At 43.2% G+C, this 21,699-nt stretch overlaps 1 protein-coding gene across 1 annotated transcript in view; it reads left to right on the top strand.

Moving 5' to 3' along the window:
* Positions 1-19,050: 19,050 nt before the first annotated feature.
* LOC123395488 overlaps positions 19,051-21,699 on the top strand; it is a 30,857-nt gene continuing 28,208 nt past the window's right edge. The window contains exon 1 of the mRNA XM_045090493.1: positions 19,051-19,611. Coding sequence (XP_044946428.1) covers positions 19,137-19,611 — 475 coding nt within the window. The 5' untranslated portion in view covers positions 19,051-19,136. The remainder of the gene's footprint in view (positions 19,612-21,699) is intronic.

Below are 21,699 nucleotides of genomic sequence, written 5' to 3' on the forward strand. Positions count from 1 at the left end.
GAATGAAAACAACTCAGAGAAGCACCGGATAGCAAGAAAGGAATTACTCATGATTGGAACAAATAAGATGACGACACCAAGCTGAAATGCTGAATCTCCAAGAGAATGGACAAATATTTGAGGGAAACACTCCTTCGAATTTTCAAAGCTGAAATGATGAGGAGAACACCACCAAGAATTAACTCAGACACTCCGGAATAATGAAGAATGAAAAGTTGAGCCAAATATGAGAATTAATATAAATGGATCTTGAAGAAATAATATGACTGATGAAATTCATACTTACGTCATAGATGAAAAGAATTAATGATCTCCGGGAAAAAGATTACAAGCGCCAGGAAAGATCCTGGGAAAGAACCTGTGGGTTATGGGCCCACTCAAAGAAACCACCATTGAAAAGATTACTGAGAAGAGAGATATTGCACCGGTATGAAGAGAACTAGATGAGGTTAGCACCTCGAAATAATGAAAGAATTGAAAACAAGAAACTACTAGGATATCTTCAACACTCCAGATAGAAAAGAGAGGAATGAAAAAGCAAGATAGGCTGATAAGAATTTCCAACACAGGAAAGAATTACAAGGACGAAAAGGATATGATGAACACGGATAATTGAATTGAATTCACCGGAAAAATCATAAGAATGAATAACGATGAACAAGAAGCTCCTGAGAATCTTCACAACGAATCACCGGATAGGACGCGGAAGAAAAGATAGCGGAGGCTATAAAGAAATGAAATGCACTTGGATGAAACCCAATCACTGAAGAAAAGGGAGGGAGGGCGGGGAAAACAAAGAGAACTTGGGACAGATGAAATGAACTCCGGAAAGAACAGAAAGATTGATCTTGCAATAATTAGAGAGGATAGAATTTAGTTGAAGAGAAGCACACCGGTTGAATGGAATTGATATGATGACTCCGGTTGAAAAGGGAATGACATGACAACTCCGATTGACAAGAAATGAAAAGACAAGTTGATTAAGCCAAAGGATTAGTACTCCCATATTAATATGAGAACACTGCTTAGAAAGGATCTGAAATCACCACTTGACATCGAAGCAACCTGAATTACCATATTCAACCAAAACAAAGGGATGATGCTTATGAAACAAGCCAGAACAAACTCATGAGAGAGATTTCCGTTCGATATTTTCGTGGACAGGATCGCACAGGCTCGAACCTTACAGTAGCCATCGAGTGCAAGGCAGTGCACACGACATACGAAGCATCCCCGAGTCGTAGCAAGCTACAAGGACTCTTTAAGACACAACGTGAACCGCTGTAAGTCGACCGTCAACAAATGAATCCACTAGATGTCGAACCCCAACCTAACATCATGTATTTGTTGGAAGATTGTCCTATAAGTAACTACTTGAATTTCCACATTAGAATTCCCGAAATATTTGGTCATGCAATCTAGTACACGGATACAAGGAGTAATAATCACACAACTCCTAAACTAACCTGTCACCTGTATCACATCCGTCAACACACAACCAGAATCTCGGACCTTCATCTACAACAGACCCTCGTGATCACAACGATACAAAGTATGCCAGTACTCCCGAACAATCTGCACCAGTACTGGGGACATCGGGGTTATCTCGCCACTACCAGTATTGAAGAAATTACGAACATCCTTAGTTCTTAGATACTGTGGAATCTGAATGATAACGATGTGCTCGAGAATCCCCTAGAGCTCAACTCCCCAGAAGAAAATCAAGTCAGAAAGGAGGCACGAAGACAGAACTCCGTCACATCGGCATCATATAGACTCCAAAAATATCTACGTGATCCTAAAAAAAATTTGAGTGAGAAGAGGAGTAGAATTAAAATATTACGTCAAGATTCCTCACCAGAGCATAGAAGAGGAGAAAAAAGAATCCTACTCTCCGATATATAACTAGACTCAAAGTAGTTTTTCACTAGACTCGACTCGGCCAAGTTCGATCAATCAAGGGGGCTCCTAGGTCGGTACTGCTCTGATACCAACTTGTCACGCCCAAGATGCAACTGTGTCCTCAATTTGGCACGAGGGCCTCGTCAGGGATAGAAGCGCGTCTCGTCGTGTCGCAAGAATGGATATCGTTACAAGTACATGTACTAAAAAGAAGAGATATATATAGAATTGGCTTACACTCGCCACAAGCTTCATCAGAGTTACATCAGTACAATACATAAACATCAAGAAGAAGAGCAGGGTCCGACTATGAAGGAAAATAAACGAGAAAAGAAGAACGACGTCCATCCTTGCTATCCCAGGCTGCTGCCCTAGAACCCATCCTAGATCGATGATGACGAAGAAGAAGAAGAAGCAACTCCAAATGTACAATCAACGCGCTCGCGTCAAGTAACCTTTACCTGTACCTGCAACTGGTGTTGTAGTAATCTGTGAGCCACACGGGACTCAGCAATCTCATTTCCAAAGGTATCAAGACTAGCAAAGCTTAATGGGTGAGGTATGGGTAAGTGGTGAGGTTGCAGCAGCGGCTAAGCATATATTTGGTGGCTAAACTTGCGAGTACAAGAAAAATAAGAGGGGGAAGATCTACGCATAACGGACGTGAACTACTCATGATCAAATGAATGATCCTGAAAACCTACCTACGTCAGACATAACCCCACCGTGTCCTCGATCGGACAAGAACTCACGAAAGAGACAGTCACGGTTACGCACACAGTTGGCATATTTTAATTAAGTTAACTTCAAGTTATCTAGAACCGGTGTTAAACAAAGTTTCCACATTGCCACATAACCGCGGGCACGACTTTCCGAAAAGATTTAACCCTGCAGGGGTGCTCCAACTAGTCCATCACAAATTACCACAAGCCGCATAGAAATCCTCAATCACGAAGCTCACGATCTCGTCGGATTCCCTAGTGGAAAACCTCAACTCTGAGATTACCCAAAGCATCACCGGAATCCCGATGCACAAGATATCTCGTCAAAGGTAAAACTAATCCAGCAAGGCCGCCCGACGTGTCGACGATCCCGATAGGAGCCGCGTATCTCGTTCTCAGGACACGACGGATGAGCTAGATGTCGGGATCGCTAAACCTCCGGCTGACCAGAGGGGCGCCGGACATCGCTCAGGTGGGACCAACACTCATGAGGAGCACTGGCCCGGGGGTTGATTAATTATCCTCGGGGTCCAGAAAGTCCCTATGCAATTTTATTAGGTTATTAGGAAAATGTAGTACCAAAGTTGGGCCTTGCCAGACGAGCTTTAATCTAAAATGAATTATCAAGGGGGTCCCCATAACAACCCCGATCATGTTAGGAGCGCTCAAATATGGAACATAACACTGGTAGCCGAAACTAAGGGGGCAAAGGTGGAACAAAACACCAGGCTAGAAAGGCCGAGCCTTCCACCTTTTACCAAGTATATAGGTGCATTAAATTAAATAGCATTTAATAGGGTGATATAACAAGGAACCCATGTTTTCACATGGAAGAAACTGCACCTGCAACTAGCAACGCTAACACAAGGTTAAGCAAGCAGTAACATAGCCAATTAGTGGTTTGCTAGGTTGAACAGGTTGAGGGTTTTCATGGCATTGTTTGAGAGGCTGATATTTAACATGTGGAAGGCAACGAGACATAAACGAAAGAAGCGATAAACTAGCATGGCAATGATAGTAATGATATCTGGGGAAATGGTCATCTTGCCTGAGATCCCGCTTAGAAGAAGAACAACTCCGAGAAGCAGGCGAACTAACGTAGTCGAACGGGTCCTCACATTCCGACACGCTTGCGGAACTCTATCGAGACGAAGCAAACCGGAAACAAGCATCAACACAGATATTCACCACACGATGCACAATATGATGCACAACCTACTATGATGCATGAACAGATCATTGATGCAAGGCATGGCATGGCAATTCACCTCACACAAACACTACACATTAAGTGAAGCTCGATATGCAACGAGTTGCATATCGATGAAACTCCACGATTAATTATTTAGTTCACTCCCGATTATTTACACGACAATATTAAATTGCTGTTAACATGGCAAGGGGTGAAGCGGTGATCCTACATGTCCTCCTAGTCGATAGCACGCGGGACTTAGAACGGACGCTACGGCACAAGATACATGCAACACAAGATTATATGCCATGAATGCGACATGCATGCAAGATACAACACCACGGGAAAGAAGAGAAAGAAACATATGTCACCACGGCGAGTGAGAGGGAACCATGGCGGCAAGACGAAAACAAAGCCACGGCAACGTTCCTATCCCGATAACTCGTCGAGATATCGTGCCAACGTATAGGAAGCGTGTGCGGGACAACCAAATAAAGATGGGGTGATCCTGCTACCGGGTTCCCATGTGTCGAGGGCGCGACGAAAGAGAGACAACGTGCAACGGGCAAATATACGGCGCAAACATATGATACATCTCATACAACACATTTGCATTCGGTACACGACACGTCTCATCGGTATACCTTCGAAGCGTGCATATCGGAGGGGATCGGATCGTAGCGGACGTCGTGGAAGTCGTGGTCGTCATCTCGTCGACGGTAGTCGTTTGCTCGGCATCGGTTCACGGGTGTTCGGCATCGGTTCACGGTCTTCACATCGGTAGTCGAACACGTTCCGGGGGTCGTCGAGGACGAAGTTGTACACGGCGATCTTGTCGGTTCCACGACGGAGGGAATGGCGCACGTGGTCTTCGGCGACATAACCAGCGACATCAAACAGCAACGCGACACAAGCAGCAACGACACAACATCAACATGCCACAATCTAACAACAGCAACTAGCAACAGCAAGCATCTATTAGCAAGCAATAGCAAACAACTAATTAGAAGCAGCAAGCAAGCAAGCTAGCAGGGCATCTAACAGCCACCTAGCAGCAACTACAGCTCTCGGCAACAGGCAACAGCAAGCAACGGCCTAGCAAGAGCATGCAACCTAGCAACAACTAGCGTCGGCTAGCATTAGCAGCAAAGCAGCTAGCAAAGCATCAGGCAGCTAGCACGCAAGCAGCTACAGCAAGAGCAACATCAAGGCACAGGCAAAGCGGCAGGAGCAACTAGCAACCGGCAGCACGAACATCAACCGACCAGCAGCAAACTGCACAGGCACGCACAACAACTACCTAGCGGCGGCAGGGGAGAGCGCACGGCGGAGGAGGTCGGGGCGAGACACGGCGGGGCGAGGGAGGCAAGCACAGCTTCGGCAGCGCAGCAAGCCGGCCACGCGGGGAGGCGGGCCCCCGAGGAGAACGACGAAAGCGGGGGCGCGCACCGGCGGCCGCGGGACAGAGCAACCGACGGTGGCTCGCGAGCAGGGAGGCGGCGCAGCGCGGGGGGATGCGGGAGGCCAGGGGCATGGCGAGAGCGAGGGGCGAGGGGACTCCGGCGGTGAGGGGGATCTCCAGCGGCGGGGAAGAGGCACAGGGCGGCTCGGGACCTAGAGGGAGAAGGGGGTCGTGCGAGGGAGAAGGCTGCGCGAGGGGAATGCTCTGCGGGAGGAAGAGAGAATCGGGGGGAGGAAGAAACGAGAGGGAGATGGGGGTCGGCTGGGGCGCTAGGGCAGGGGTCTGTTGGGCCTGGGTCGGCTTGCTTTGGCTAGGCTTGCTCTCTCCCTCTCTCTATTTTTTTTAAACCAAAAACCCAAATAAAAGAAAAGCTTTTAACAATACTAAAAACAAAACGCTTTGGGCTCCTTTGAAATAAATATACCCCAACTATAAAAATAGATTGGGCATTTTTAAAGAAATAAAAATCAAACTTTTTTTAAGAATAAAGTAAAACCCATTTAACAAGAGAATAAAATAAAACCTCTTTTAACAAATAAGATGAGACTCTAGTTTTGAAAATAAACAAAAGAAAAGAATTAAAGAAACCCAAGGGTTGCCCCCACATTTAATAAAAGGTTTTTTTTTAAAGAAGACGCATTTTTTTAAAAGGGGTTAAAACTAAAATCTCTTACGCAACCACAAAAAAAATTAAGAGGGGAGAGGAGGGGAGTTACTATCGCACTAAGACTCGGTGAGCACTCGAAGCATAGACACTCAAAACACCACACGCGACAGACGATGCAAGATGCCATGCATGATGCGACGATGCAAACTAAATGATGATGCAACAAATAAAAATAATCAGACGACGGAAACGGAAATAAAGGGGTAATCTTCTCGAACATCGGCATCGGGCTGTCACAACTACTATGTGTTATGACACGGCAACCCCGGGGTGACAATAGCCATAACCACTCCCGGAGATGACCATAGTATGAGGAGTTCATGTATTCACCAAGTGTTAATGCGTTGGTCCGGTTCTTTATTAAAAGGTGAACCTTAATATCCCATAGTTTCCCTTAGGACCCCGCTGCCACGGGAGGGATGGACAATGGATGTCATGCAAGTTCTTTTCCCTAAGCACGTATGACTACATACGGAATACATGCCTACATTACATTGACAAACTGGAGCTAGTTACATATCTCTCTGTGTTATAACTGTTGCATGATGAATAACATCCAGCACAACCATCCATCACCGATCCAATGCCTATGAATTTTTCCTACTGGTCCTCGCTACATTACTTTGTCGCTACTGATGTTACTGCTGCTACTGTTACTCTGCTACTACTGCTGCTACTGTTACTCTGTTGCTACTGCTGTTACTTTGCTGCTACTGTTACTGTTGCTACTGTTGCTATCACACTACTTTTCTACTGATACTTTTCTGCAGATACTAAGTTTTTCAGGTGTGGTTGAATTGACAACTCAACTGCTAATACTTGAGGATATTCTTTAGCTTCCCCTTGTGTCGAATCAATAAATTTGGGTTGAATACTCTACCCTCAAAAACTGTTGTGATCCCCTATACTTGTGGGTTATCACTTCACAGAAATTCTACATTACTTCCAATCAACAATATGTCAACCACATATACTTTATCAGAAATAATATAGTGCTCCCACTCACTTCTTTGGAAATACAAGTTTCTCGTAAACCTTGTACAAAGCCAAAAGTTTTGATCATCTCATCAAAGCGTATATTCCAACTCCAAGATGCTTGCACCAGTCCATAGAAGGATCACTGGAGCTTGCATACTTGTTAGTATCTTTAGGATCGACAAAACCTTCTGTTTGTATCACATACAATCTTTCCTCAAGGAAATCGTCGAGGAAACAATGTTTTGACATCCTATGTGCAATATTTTATAAATAATGCAACAACTACTAACATAATTCTAACAGACTTTTAGCATCTCTACGAGTGAGAAAGTCGCATCATAGTGAACTATTTGATCTTCATCGGAAACATCTTTGCGACAAGTCAAGCTTTTCTTAATAGTGACTTATCACCATCATCGTATGTCTTCCTTTTAAAGATCCATCTTCACTCAGTGGTCCTACGACCATCAAGTAGTTCTTCCAAAGTCTACACTTTGTTTTCATACATGGATCCTCTCCCGGATTTCATGGCCTCCAGCCATTTGTCGGAATCCAGGCCCACAATCGCTTCTCCATAGCTCGTAGGTTCATTGTTGTTCAACAACATGACCTCCAAGACAGGGTTACCGTACCACTCTGCAGCAGTACGCGACCTTGTCGACCTACGAGGTTTGTAGTAACTTGATCCAAAGCTCAATGATCACCATCATCAGTTTCCACGTCAATTGGTGTAGGCGCCACATGACCATCTTCCTGCGCCCTACTACAAACCGCTTGGTTCACTAACCTCATCAAGTTCCACCACCCTCCCACTCAATTCTTTTGAGAGAAACCTTTCCTCGAGAAAGGACCCGTTTCTAGAAACAAACAGTTTGCTTCCGGATCTGAGATAGGAGATGTATCCAACTATTTTGGATATCCTATGAAGATGCATTTATCCGCTTTGGGTTCGAGCTTATCAAACTGAAACTTTTTCACATAAGCGTCACAACCCCAAACTTTCAAGAAATGACAGCTTAGGTTTCTCCAAACCATAGTCTATACCGTGTCATCTCAACGGAAATACGCGGTGCCCTATTTAAAGTGAATGTGGTTGTCTCTAATGCATAACCCATAAACGATAGTGGTAATTCGATAAGAGACATCATAGTATGCACCATATCAAAATAGGGTGTGGCTATGATGTTTAGACACATCATCACACTATGGTGTTCTAGGTGGCATGAACTGTGAAACAATTTTCACATTGTCTTAACTGCGTACCAAAAACTCGTAACTCAGATATTCATCTCTATGATCATATCGTAGACAGTTTATCCTCTTGTCACGACGATCTTCACTCTGAAATAGCTTTGAACTTTTCAATATTCCAGACTTGTGATTCATCAAGTAAATACTCCTGTATCTACTCAAATCATCAGTGAAGTAAGAACATAACGATATCCACTGCGTGCCTCAACACTCATTGGACTGCACACATAAAAAATGTATTACTCCCAACAAGTTACTCTCTTGTTCCATGTGGCATGATTTGCATGTCTCAAGTGATTCAGAATCAAGTGAGTACAAAGATCTATCAGCATGGAGCTTCTTCATGCATTTTATACCAACATGACTCAAGTGGCAGTGCCACAACTAAGTGGCACTATCATTATTACTTTGTATCTTTTGGCACCAATATTATGAACATGTGTAACACTACGATCGAGAGTCAATAAACCATTGAAGGTAATTATTCAAGCAAATAGAACAACTATTATTATTGTTAAATGAATAATTATATTGCAACAAACATGATCCAATCATGTTCATGCTCAACGTAAACACCAAATAACAATTATTTAGGTTCAACACCAATCCCGATGGCAGAGGGAGCGTGCGATGTTTGATCACATCAACCTTGAAAACACTTTCAACACTTATCGTCACCTCGCCTTTAGCTAGTCTCCGTTTATTCCGTAGCTATAATTTCGAGTTACTAATGACTTAGCAACCGAACCGGTATCCAATACCCTCGTGCTACTAGGAGTACTAATAAAGTACACATGTATATCACATATACTTCTGTCGACTTTGCCTACCTTCTTATCTACCAAGTATCTAGGGGAGCTCCGCCTCAGTGACCGTTCCCCTCATAACAGAAGCACTTAGTCTCGGGTTTGGGTTCAATCTTGGGTTTCTTCATTAGAGCAGCAACTGGTTTGCCGTTTCATGAAGTATCCCTTCTAGCCCTTGCCCTTCTTGAAACTAGTGGTTTTATTAACCATCAACAATTGATGCTCCTTCTTGATTTCTACTTTCGCAATGTCAAACATTGTGAATCGCTCAAGGATCATCATATCTACCCTTGATATGTCATAGTTCATCACGAAGCTCTAGCAGCTTAGTGGCAGTGACTTTTGGAGAACCATCACTCTATTTCATTTGTAAGATTAACTCCCACTTGATTCAAGTGATTTGTTGTACTCAGACAATCTGAGAACATGCTCAACAAATTTGAGCTTTTCTCCTTACCTTTTAGACAAAGAATCTTGTCGGAGGTCTCACACCTCTCAACAAGGGCACGAGCATGAAATAACAATTTTATCTCCTAGAACATCTCTTATGTTCCCCGACTTTTTAAAATGTCTTCGACGCCTTGCTTCAGCCATTAAGTATCACGCACTGAACTATCACGTAGTCATAAAAAACGTGTATGTCAGATGTTCGCAACATCCACAGACGACGCTCGAGGTGCAGCACACCGAGTAGTGCATTAAGGACATAAGCCTTCTGCGCAAGAATGAGGACAATTCTCAGTTTTACGAACTCAGTCCGCAAAGTTGCTACTATCAACTTTAAACTAAATTTTCTCTAGGAACATATAAAAACAGTAGAGCTATAGCGCAAGCTACATCGTAATTCGCAAAGACCATTAGACTATGTTCATGATAATTAGTTCAATTAATCATATTACTTAAGAAATCCCACTCAAAAAGTACATCTCTCTAGTCATTTGACTGGTACATGATCCAAATCCACTATCTCAAGTCCGATCATCACATGAGTCGAGAATAGTTCAAATGGTAAGCATCTCTATGCTAATCATATCAACTATACGATTCATGCTCGACCTTTCGGTCTCATGTGTTCCGAGGCCATGTCTGCACATGCTAGGCTCGTCAAGTTTAACCCGAGTGTTCCGCTTGTGCAACTGTTTTGTACCCGTTGTATGTGAACGTTGAGTCTATCGCACCCAATCATCACGTGGTGACTCGAAACGACGAACAGTCACAACGGTGCACAATCGGGGAGAACATAATTTCGTCTTGAAATTTTAGTGAGAGATCACCTCATAATGCTACCGTCGTTCTAAACAAAATAAGGTGCATAAAAGGATTAACATCACATGCAATTCATAAGTGACATGATATGGCCATTATGATGTTCTTCTTGATCTCCATCACCAAAGCACTGGCACGATCTTCTTGTCACCGGCGCCACACCATGATCTCCATCAACGTGTCGCCATCGGGGTTGTCGTGCTACTTATGCTATTACTACTAAAGCTACGTCCTAGCAATATAGTAAACGCATCTGCAAACACAAACGTTAGTTTAAAGAAAACCCTATGGCTCCTGTCGGTTGCCGTACCATCGACATGCAATTCTATATTAACTATTACAACATGATCATCTCATACATCCAATATATCACATCACGTCATTGGCCATATCATATCACAAGCATACCCTTCAAAAACAAGTTAGACGTCCTCTAATTTGTTGTTGCATGTTTTACGTGGCTGCTATGGGTATCTAGTAGATCATATCTTACTTACTCAAAAACCACAACGAGATGTGAAAATTGCTATTTAACCTCTCCAAGGAACGCCTTGGTCAAAACCAATTCAACTAAAGTTGAAGAAACTGACACCCGCGAGTCATCTTTATGCAACAAAGTTGCATGTCAATCGATGAAACCTGTCTTTCGTAAGCGTACGAATAATGTCGGTCCGGGCCACTTCAATCCAACAATACCGCTGAATCGAGAAAAGACTAAGGAGGGCAGCAAATCGAACATCACCGTCCACAAAACCCTTTGTGTTCTACACGAGATAACATCTACGCATGAACCTAGCTGATGATGCCACTGTTGGGGAACGTTGCATGGGAAACAAAAAAAATTCCTACGCACACGAAGACCTATCATGGTGATGTCCATCTACGCGAAGAGATTTGGATCTACGTACCCTTGTAGATCGCACAGCAGGAAGCGTTAAGAAACGCGGTTGATGTAGTGGAACGTCTTCACGTCCCTCGAACCGCCCCACGAACTGTCCCGCGATCCGTCCCACGATCCGTCCCGCGATCCATCTCACGATCCGTTCCGATCTAGTGACGAACGGACGGCACCTTCGCGTTCAGCACACGTACAGCTCGATGATGATCTCGGCCTTCTTGATCCAGCAAGCAAGACGGAGAAGTAGATGAGTTCTCCGGCAGCGTGATGGTGCTCCGATGGTGGTGAAGGATCTACTCCTGCAAGGCTCCGCCCGAGCTCCGCAGAAATACGATCTAGAGGTAAAACTATGGTGTCTAGATCTGAGTTGCACGTGGCAAAGTTGTCTCAAATCTGCCCTAAATCACCAGTATATGTAGGAGGGAGGGGGAGGGACTTTCCTTGAGGGCCAAGCCCCCAAGGTGGGCCGGCCAAGAGGAGGAGTAGGACTCCTACTCCAATCCTACTCAAAATAGGATTGGAAAGTGGAGTCCTTCTCTTCCTTCCCACCTTTTTTTTCCTTTCTTTGGTTTTCTCTCTATGGCGCATAGGCGTTATTGGGCTGTCCCACCAATCCGCTAAGGGCTGGTTCGCCACCCATAAGTCCTTTGGGCTTCCCCCGGGAGGGTTGCCCCCCTCCCGGTGAACTTCCGGAACCCATTCGTCACTCCCGGTACATTTCTGGTAATGCCCGAAAACTTTCCGGTAACCAAATGAAGTCATCCTATATATCAATCTTCATCTCCGGACCATTTCGGAAACCCTCATGACGTCCGTGATCTCATCCGGGACTCCGAATAACATTCGGTAACCACACATATAACTCAACTATACTAAAACATCGCCAAACCTTAAGTGTGCAGACCGTGCGGGTTCGAGAACTATGTAGACATGCCCCGAGGTACTCCTTGAACAATATCCAATAGCGGGACCTGGATGCCCATATTGGATCCTACATATTCTCTAAAGATCTTATCGGTTGAACCTCATTGTCAAGGATTCATATAATCCCGTATGTCATTCCCTTTGTCCTTCGGTATGTTACTTGCCCAAGATTTGATCGTCGGTATCCGCATACCTATTTCAATCTCGTTACCGGCAAGTCTCTTTACTCATTCCGTAATACAAGATCCCGTGACTTACACTTAGTCACATGGCTTGCAAGGCTTGTGTGTGATGTTGTATTCCCGAGTGGGCCCTGAGATACCTCTCTGTCACACGGAGTGACAAATCCCAGTCTTGATCCATACTAACTCAACGGACACCTTCGGAGATACCTATAGAACACCTTTATAGTCACCCAGTTATGTTGCGATGTTTGATGCACACAAGGTATTCCTCCCGTGCCAGTGAGTTATATGATCTCATGGTCATAGGAACAAATACTTGACACGCAGAAAACAATAGCAATAAAACGACACGATCAATATGCTATGTATATAATTTGGGTCTTGTCCATCACATGATTCTCCTAATGATGTGATCCCGTTATCAAGTGACAACACTTGCCTATGGCCAGGAAACCTTGACCATCTTTGATCAACAAACTAGTCAACTAGAGGCTCACTAGGGACAGTGTGTTGTCTATGTATCCACACATGTATTTGAGTTTCCAATCAATACAATTCTAGCATGGATAATAAACGATTATTATGAACAAGGAAATATAATAATAACTAATTTATTATTGTCTTTAGGGCATATTTCCAAAAAATCGGTGTTTGCTGATTCTGAGTGTCCGCCTCTAAAATGCCGTACGCGGGATTAGTCTTGTCGACTATCGGAAACCGTGAACTATGGGTAAAGAGTACACCCTCTGCAGAGTCAAAACTATTCGAGTAGCCATGTCCCCGGTCAAGGACGTTGTTTTACGAGTCAAGTGTCGGTCCTAGAGTCGGTCTTTGGAGTATAAACGATGATAAAAATAATGGTTGGGGAAATCTTATGATGATGTGGTGGATGATCATATTATGATTATTACTTTGGAATAACCCCTATGATTATGTTGTTGGATATCCCTGGGACGGTTCTACCTCCTGGATATTCAATAATTATTAATATTGTTTTTTATAAGCCCTTTATGTGGTGTCGCTTAGACGCCCGACTGCGGCATTGCTATTTTATTTTTGCCCTTACTGTGGTGTCGCAGAGATGCCCATTCGAGGCTTGTTATTTATTTCATTTATGTTATGCCATGTATGTGGTGTTTCTGAGACGCCCGACTGTGGCATGCTTATCATTTCTTATAAGCCCTTTATGTGGTGTCGGTGAGACGCCCCACTGTGGCGCGCATATTATTACTTATTAAATTTTACCTTCCTTGCTTGTTTATAAATCATTAGTGGAAACATTGCATATCTTCATGAATGCATCTATGAATTAAACTATAGTGGCAAGATATTATTGTTAATGGGAATTGCATGCATCTTCACCTGCTTAACGTGTTTGTTTTCTTGATGTTTGCGAGTACATTCAAAGTACTCACTGTCTTGTCCCTGGCTATTGTCTTGGCCAAATTGCATTTGGAGAGGAGCACGATGTCGTCAATCCCGGAACCTAGGAGTCGAGGATAGCAGCCTTGTGAAATAGGAATTTATCCAGGTCAGCCGTTCTTGTGGGAATGAAGTCCCATGGGCACTCAAGATTCCTCAAGTTGCTTCCGTCGTCAACCTCAGACTTTTGTTCAACCCAGTAGACCTTGATGGTCTTGTAACCCAGATTTTGTATTTTGCTTGGATATTCTGTATCAAGTAAGTGTCTACCAGCTAACAGCAATCCTGGGACTGGTAAACACAGAGACATGTTTTCTGGAAATTATTTTTTGAAAAACACGTCGCTGCAGTGTTGTTCTTACTTGAACAAACAACCCACTTATGATTACTCCCTCTCGCAACTATCCGCAATTATGAAAGAAGAATTAAGATAAATCTAACCATAGCATGAAACATATGGATCCAAATCAGCTCCTTACGAAATAGTATTTAAACTAGGGTTTAAGTATCTGTCACTCTCACAATCCATCATCTACTTTCTAATCCACAATGCCTCCCCCTAGGCCCAAATATGGTGAAGTGTCGTGTAGTCGATGTTCATACGATACCAATAAAGGAAGAACAACATACACGTCATCAAAATATTGAACGAATACTAACTTTACATGATAATTTATAATAAGACTTCTCACATGTCCTCAAGAACAAATGTAACTACTCATAAAGCATACTCATGTTCATGATGAGAGGAGATAAATATATGATTAGCCATCTGAACATATGATTTTTCACCAATGAAACCAACTAGCATCAACTACAAGATGTAATCAACACTACTAGCAATCAACAAGTACCAATCTGAGGTTTTGGAACAAAGATTGAATACAAGAGATGAACTAGGGTTTGGAGATGAGATGATGTTGGTGAAGATGTTGATGAAGATGAGTCTTCCCACGATGAGAGGAGTGTTGGTGATGATGAAGGCTTCAATTTCCCCCTTCCGGAGGGAATTTCCCCGGTGGAATCGCTCTGCCGGAGAGCAAAAGTCCTTTTACCCAGGTTCTTCCTAGAGACGGTGGGGATTTGTCCCGAAAGTCTTCTTCTATTTTTTTCTAGGTAAATGACTTCATATAGAAGAAGACGGGCACCGTAGGGCCCTCGTGGGCTTCACAAGGAGGCAAGACGTGCCATGGGGGGGTAGGATGCGCCCCTGTCTGGTCGGACCATGGTTGATCTTATTCGGTACTTATTTCTTCTAGTATTTTTAATAGATTCCAAAGTAAATCTTTGTAAAGTTCGGGTCATTTGGAGCTTCGAAGAATAGCTATCTGTGTTGTAGTCCTTTTAGGTCTAGAATTCTCGTTGTTGGTATTTTGCCTCTTCATGTTTATCTTGCAAACTAAGAGAGAAAATATATAAGGATTGCATCATAAAGTGTAATATTGATCAGAAACATTATAAATAAACTATAAGAAAACTTGGTGTAAAATTAAAGCATCGGTCAATGCTTTGTATATCCCTCATAGGAAAAATATCCTCAAAGAATGTAGCATCCTTTGACTCCATAATTGTACTGAATTTCACGTCACGTACCTCAAATTTCACTACTAGAAATCTATATCCAACACTGTTCTTCGCATAACCCAAATTAACATAATCCATAGTCTTAGATCCAAGCTTATGCTTTTTGGGGATCGACACATTAACTTTCGCCAAGCAGCCCTAGGTACATAAGTATGAGAGTGTCGTTCTTCTCTTCTCTCATTTCTCAGAGAGAGTGATCTCATTATCTTTTGTCGAAACCTTATTCAGGACATGACACGATATCAATATAGCCTCCCCACACCATGCCTTGGATAAACCAATGTTTATAACATGGTGTTATCCAAATCCGTTAGAGTACAATTTTTTAGTTCAACAACCCCGCTTGATGTTTGACTCGGGTGAATAGGGATGTGTCCTCTCATGAATAATTACATGTTCCACATAAAAAGAATTAAACTCATTAGAGAAGTACTCTCCACCGCATTTGACCGGGCTCGCTTAATTCTCTTTCCAAGTTTATACTTAACTCCTACCTTATAGATTTTAAAGTAGCATGGAGCCTCGTCTTTAGGATTTAACAGATAGACAAAGCAATATCTAATGGAATCATCTATCAACATCATGAAATATTTCTTTTTACCTTTAGTCAATACACCGTTCATCTCATAGAGATTAAAATGTATGAGTTCTAATGATGCTAAGTGTCCATCCTTCATAGCCTTATGAGGCTTGCGAGGTTGCTTTGCTTGCACACTCCAGTGTCACTTAGAAACTTTGGCTAAAGTGAAACTCGGTATTAAATCCAATTTTTCTAGACGCGTCTTAACACCAAAACTAATGTGACAAATACGGGAACGTCAAACTTCAAATTTATTAATACTCGAATGAATATTGTTCACGACTTTATTATAAAAATCCTCGATGGAAAGGCGGAACAAACCTCCGCATTCAACACTTTTTTCCAACAAATAGTCCATATTAAGTAATAATTACTTTATTAGACTCGAAGACCAATTTAAACCCTTCTCTATAAATAAGGGAGCCACTAATTAGATTCTTTTTTATGGTGGGGACATGTTGCACCTTTTTCACCTACACGATCCTCCCTGAAGTAAACTTCAGATTGTCCGTGCCAGCACCAAGAATAGAAGTACTTGGTCCATTCCCCATCAATACGAACCCGTGGTTTGTGACCAAGTAAGAAGAAAACAATGAAATGTCAACACACACATGAATATTTGCACGAGCGTCTACCAACCAATCCGTGGACTGACATACTAAAAAATACAATAAATTAATTACCATATATAGATGCATCACTCTCATTGTTGCTCAAAATCATATTGGCAGACTTGGAGTCCTGCCCTGGCTTCTTATACTTGTTTGGACACTTTTTGGCCCAATGTTCGCCCGAACCACAAGTGAAGCAACAATTTGCATTTTTGTTCTTCTTGAAGATCTTCTTACCTTTATTCTTAAATTCGGTATTCTCTTAGACATAATTCTCTCCCTTTTGCTTGTAGGAATTAAAGTTCTTCTTATGTAACATATTGTCGACAAAAGTTCCTTCAACCCCTTTTTCGTACGAGTCCTTTGCTCTCGAATTCTACTCAACACTTAAATGGCTGATAACATTTTCTATTGAGAACTCACGCCTCTAATGTTTCAAAATGGTAGCAAAGTTTCTACAGGAATTAGGGACCTTGGCAATTATGTATCTTGCAACTAATTTGCCGGGTAAATAACACTTAAGAAGATGAAGTTCCTTATGCGTTTGTTCCAATACATGATTGTTCTCGTCCATTTTATAATCGTGGAACTACTCGATGACATACATCTCGAATACATAATTGTTCTCGTCCATTTTATAATCGTGGAACTACTCGATGACATACATCTCGCTCCCAGCATCGGTGGAGTTGAACTTAGATTCGAGCGCCTCCCATAAGTCCTTGGCAACCCACATATGTAAATATGTGTCAATCAACTTATCTTTGATCATACTTAGAACTGCTCCGACAAAGATGACGGTGGCCTCCCTGAACACCTTCTCCTTTTCAGGAGCGATCGTTCCTACAGGAGTAGCACCGACGACCCAGAACATGTTCGTCATTGTACGCATAAGGCGGGTTTGGTCTGCAAACACTTAAAATACATCCCCGTAAACAGGGTTGGTTTTAGTACAACAACAAAACCTTGATTCAAAAATTGCCTACATAATTTAGGTACATTTTTTGGATTGCTGGGTATATTAGAATTTTTTTGATTAATTTAATTCACTAGTAAATCATGTAAATCATGAACTTGACATTGATAGAATTGATCACATACTAATTTTGGATTGGATAAGCATGTACTAAGCATATAGTAGAAACATCTACACATAGCTAGTACAACTAAAGACAAAAAATAAACAGGTGACGGATAAATATCTTATACCCTCTAGTAGGCCAGTTGGCCATAGCAGCGGTAGTGGCGACAACAACCTCTTCAACAACCTTCTTGTCGGCTTCGAGTTTCTCGCTGGCAAGACATTCATCTTTATTTGGGGTTGACATGATGACAATGAAGACGACGCGGACGTGGACGATCGGCGATGAGCAGTCGCGTAGGAGACGCTCACCAAAATACTAATCGCCCCTCTCCTGTACATGATCTCGAGATGCAGGCTTTTCGGAGGCCTGCTCTCCCACCAACCGTGTCTGTGACAGCAACAACAAAGGAACGACATGGCACAAGTGCGCATGGAGGGAGATGTGATTTGTTGCAACGAGCGCGACCACTTTGAGAGATGAGGGTTGCACCCGCATTTGAGTCGATGACATCCCACGATCTGACGTCTCAGATCGTGGCTCTTTTGTTCGGGACTCTTCGTTCCTGACCGGCAAAAATAAACGCATAGGAAACCCGGTTCCGCTCATTCGCGCGACGCAACGCGACAGTCTATGGAGGAGGAGCGCGTGAGAACCACTTCTCTTCTCAAGTTTCAATAGCATGTGGAAAAAGTTTCTTATAAGGAGGTCCAACTCCTTCTTCACTATTAAGATGAGACTAAACATCCCACCACTTCCTTATCATGTCACTTCCATGATCCCTTAGAGATTTTTCTGAAATTATTGAATGGACGTAAAGCTTACCCCATATTTCAACACGAATGGTGGGAGGAGGTTGCACTCCGGTGAGGGATTTGGGGGAGGAGACGACCGGAGTTGAGATCGTCGCACTTCGCCTCCGCAGTGTGCTCACCGTATCCCAGCTTCTAATCCCATTTGTATCCCTATAGAGTCGTGGAGGGATGTATGTGGACCTGGCCCACAGAAAATACGGCCTAGCTTACACGTTAGGTTCGGCCCGCTCCATGTGAGGTAAAAATGAACTTTTTTAAAAAAAAATGATGAACATTTTATATATTTGATGAACAAACTTTTAAAATATATATTTTTGAATTGGGTGAACTTTTTTGAATTTAATAAATATTTTTAGAAATTCATGAACATTTTGTAAAAATATGATTTTTTTAATCTGATGAACATTTTTTAAATTCGATGAACAGAATGATCATCATTTTTTAATATTTGCAAGTTTGAGAAATATTCGCGAAATAAAAAGGTAAAAAATAAAAACACAAGATAAATAAACATGAAAAAGGTAATTAAAACGAAAATGAAAATCACAAAAACCGAACAAAACGGAAACGAACGGAAGGGTGATCCTGCGCTGGGCCGGGCCAATTTGCACACAGTAAATACGACTCAGTCCCTCTCCTGGACGGCCTAGGTTATACGGCCCGCTCCATGTCACGGTCCCGTGAACGGGGACGGACACGGCAAACGCGACGGCCGCCGAGATCCGCGCCGCCGCGTTCGACGAGGGAGCCGGGGCACGCAAGCTAGCCTACTGAGAGACTAATTCGGAGATGGGCGGGATGCGGGCCAGCGGCGCGGCATCGTCGTGGGTGGTGGGCGGACGCGCACCTCTACGGCAACCTGGACGGCGCCGTCATCCCGGCGCTCCTCGACTCCCGCCTCGACGACGACAAGGTCGACGCGCTCAAGAACCTTTTCGCCCTCATCTCTCAGGGCGTCTACGTCGCCCACCTCTCCCCGCAGGTCCGGCTAGCGTCCCTCTCCTCCCGTCTCGTCTCATCTCACGCCGCGGATTCCGGCAACTGAATTGCGTGTGTGCTTGGAACTTGGCGGCGTCGTCGCTTGAGATGAAGAAGCTCGTCTACCTGCTCTGGCTAGCGTTTCCCTCCTCTCGTCTCGTCTCGTCTCATCTCATCTCATCTCAAGCAATTACGTGCGTGCTTGCAAGAAGCTCGTCAAGAACGTGGCGGCGCAGTCGCTTGAAGAAGCTCGCTTCATCTACCTCGACCTGCTCCATTGCCAGAGGTAAGCTCGGCCCCCTCCCTCAGCTTTACTTCTCCCTGCGTGCGATAAGTCAGAGCCAAGTCTAAGTAGATTTCTTTTCCTGCCTGATTAGTTGAGATAGGTGGGAGCTAATTAGTCAGGTCGTGGAACGGCTTGTTAAAAACAATCTCTAATTTAGCAAAACGTAAATTCATGGATGCCTGGACTGGATCATGAAATTGCCTCTTCTGATGTTGTGGAGACACTTGTGTTTGACACTCGTGCACAATCTTGCGTGAGGAAGTCAGAAGCATTCAGCATAGTGCTTGGAGTGAAAAATTTGACAGAATTAAATCATGGCTGTGGGTAATCCTAGGCCTACTCCTACCTGAACCGACTTAATGTTTTGCACTCGGAGGTTAGAAACTAGAATGTGATGTTGCAATTTAGTTGTCTGAAAATGTCTGAACCATATGCATTAATTGTTTCTCTAGCGAAGAAACTGCACCCGTCCTAGTATAGTGCAGCGAGTGAAAGCATTGAGCTTTGCTTGATTTCTCACACAGGACGTTGATGGTGTTTTTCCAATGATGCTACTTTTGCGTGTACTGTTTATTGATTGTTTGTCATTTTTTTTTATTTTGCCGGCGAGTAGAAAATGTTATTTTTTTGGAAGGTTCAAGGATGTTTGAGGAGTAACCAAAAGCATTGAATACTTTGCTGATCGAGGCAAGCAACCTACTCTAATCATGTTGAACCCATATTTGCATTACACACTTAGAATTATTTTTCATGCATAAAGTATAGTTTTACTAGTACTGCTATGCTATGTAAGTTAGCTAGGGTTTAGCTATGCCCTATGTACTTGATATTGACACCCCCTTTGACGTTCTTAATACCCCTCCTTTCTAACCCTCTTGGGAAATAAAGAAGCCATCAGACGTAGAAGAACCTTAATCCCAAGGAAGAAGCACACGGGACCAAGATCAAACATAGAAACTATTCACTAAGACGAGCATTTACAAAGGCAATCCACTCAATGTTGTTGTCAGTGAGAGTCATGTATCGACATATAAAATAAGAGTTTGACCATGAGCTGAAAGGTGGACATAAAATGCGGGATCATGAGCACTCGCCAAAAACTAGACGCTGTCACCACTGAGACAAAACGCTCAAGCCAGACATGAGGGGCTTTCTCATACAACTCACTGTTAACAAATTTATTCTTGATGTCAAGCTGAGAGACAAACCAGTGGCAAACAAATATCACAATGAGAAGTGTGCGAAAAGTGGTCATACGGGCCATAGGAGCAAATGTCGCATCATAGTCACAACCATGTTCCTGCTGAAAGCCTCAGGTCACAAGATGAGCTTATAAACGCTCAAGAGGACCATCACAGTCTAAACCTTATAGACCCACTTACAAGTGATGGAATAAGCAGGGGGAGGAAGGAAATGTGATTCCACGTGTCGGTGCGCTCAAGAGCAACACTGTCCTATTAGTTGCATGTCGTCGTTCGGGAAGAACACGACGTCTTGATAAGAAGTCGTCTCGAGAAGAACGACATTAGAGTGCCCATAGCGACCAATAGGCGGAAGCCATAAGTAGGTTGAGCTAGAGGAATTGCGTTGCTAATAGAAGGACAAATAATAGTCAAGGGAGATGGCTCGTCAGAAGAAGATTGTTCGAAAATCAAGAAGATACATTGAACAGACCGAGCAGCCAGTTTGGTGCTATCACGGGGAGAAAGCATAGCAAGCACAACCAAAAAAACGAACAATGAGTAGTCAAGAGAACAATCAGAAGTACGCTCGAGATGAATGTCACCATGCGAGCAAGGCTGAATATTCATGAGGTAGGTGGAAGTAGAAACAAACTCAACCCAAAAGTGAGGTGGAAGAGAGGCAATGATCTTCAACGCACGAGCCTCCTTAAGGAGGTGACAATGCTTGCGCTCAACACCAACATTTTGAGCATCAGGACCATGACAAAAGTACTGAGCAAATGTGCCATGCCCAGCAAGTAATCCGCGCAACAAATGATAGATGAACTCAAGAGCAAAATCTGCATGGAAGACACAAATAGGAGTGAAAAATTGGGTGTGAAGCATGGTGGTAGATAAGACCTCA

The sequence above is a fragment of the Hordeum vulgare genome, chromosome 5H (assembly GCF_904849725.1).
Source record: "Hordeum vulgare subsp. vulgare chromosome 5H, MorexV3_pseudomolecules_assembly, whole genome shotgun sequence".
Taxonomy (NCBI): Eukaryota; Viridiplantae; Streptophyta; class Magnoliopsida; order Poales; family Poaceae; genus Hordeum; species Hordeum vulgare.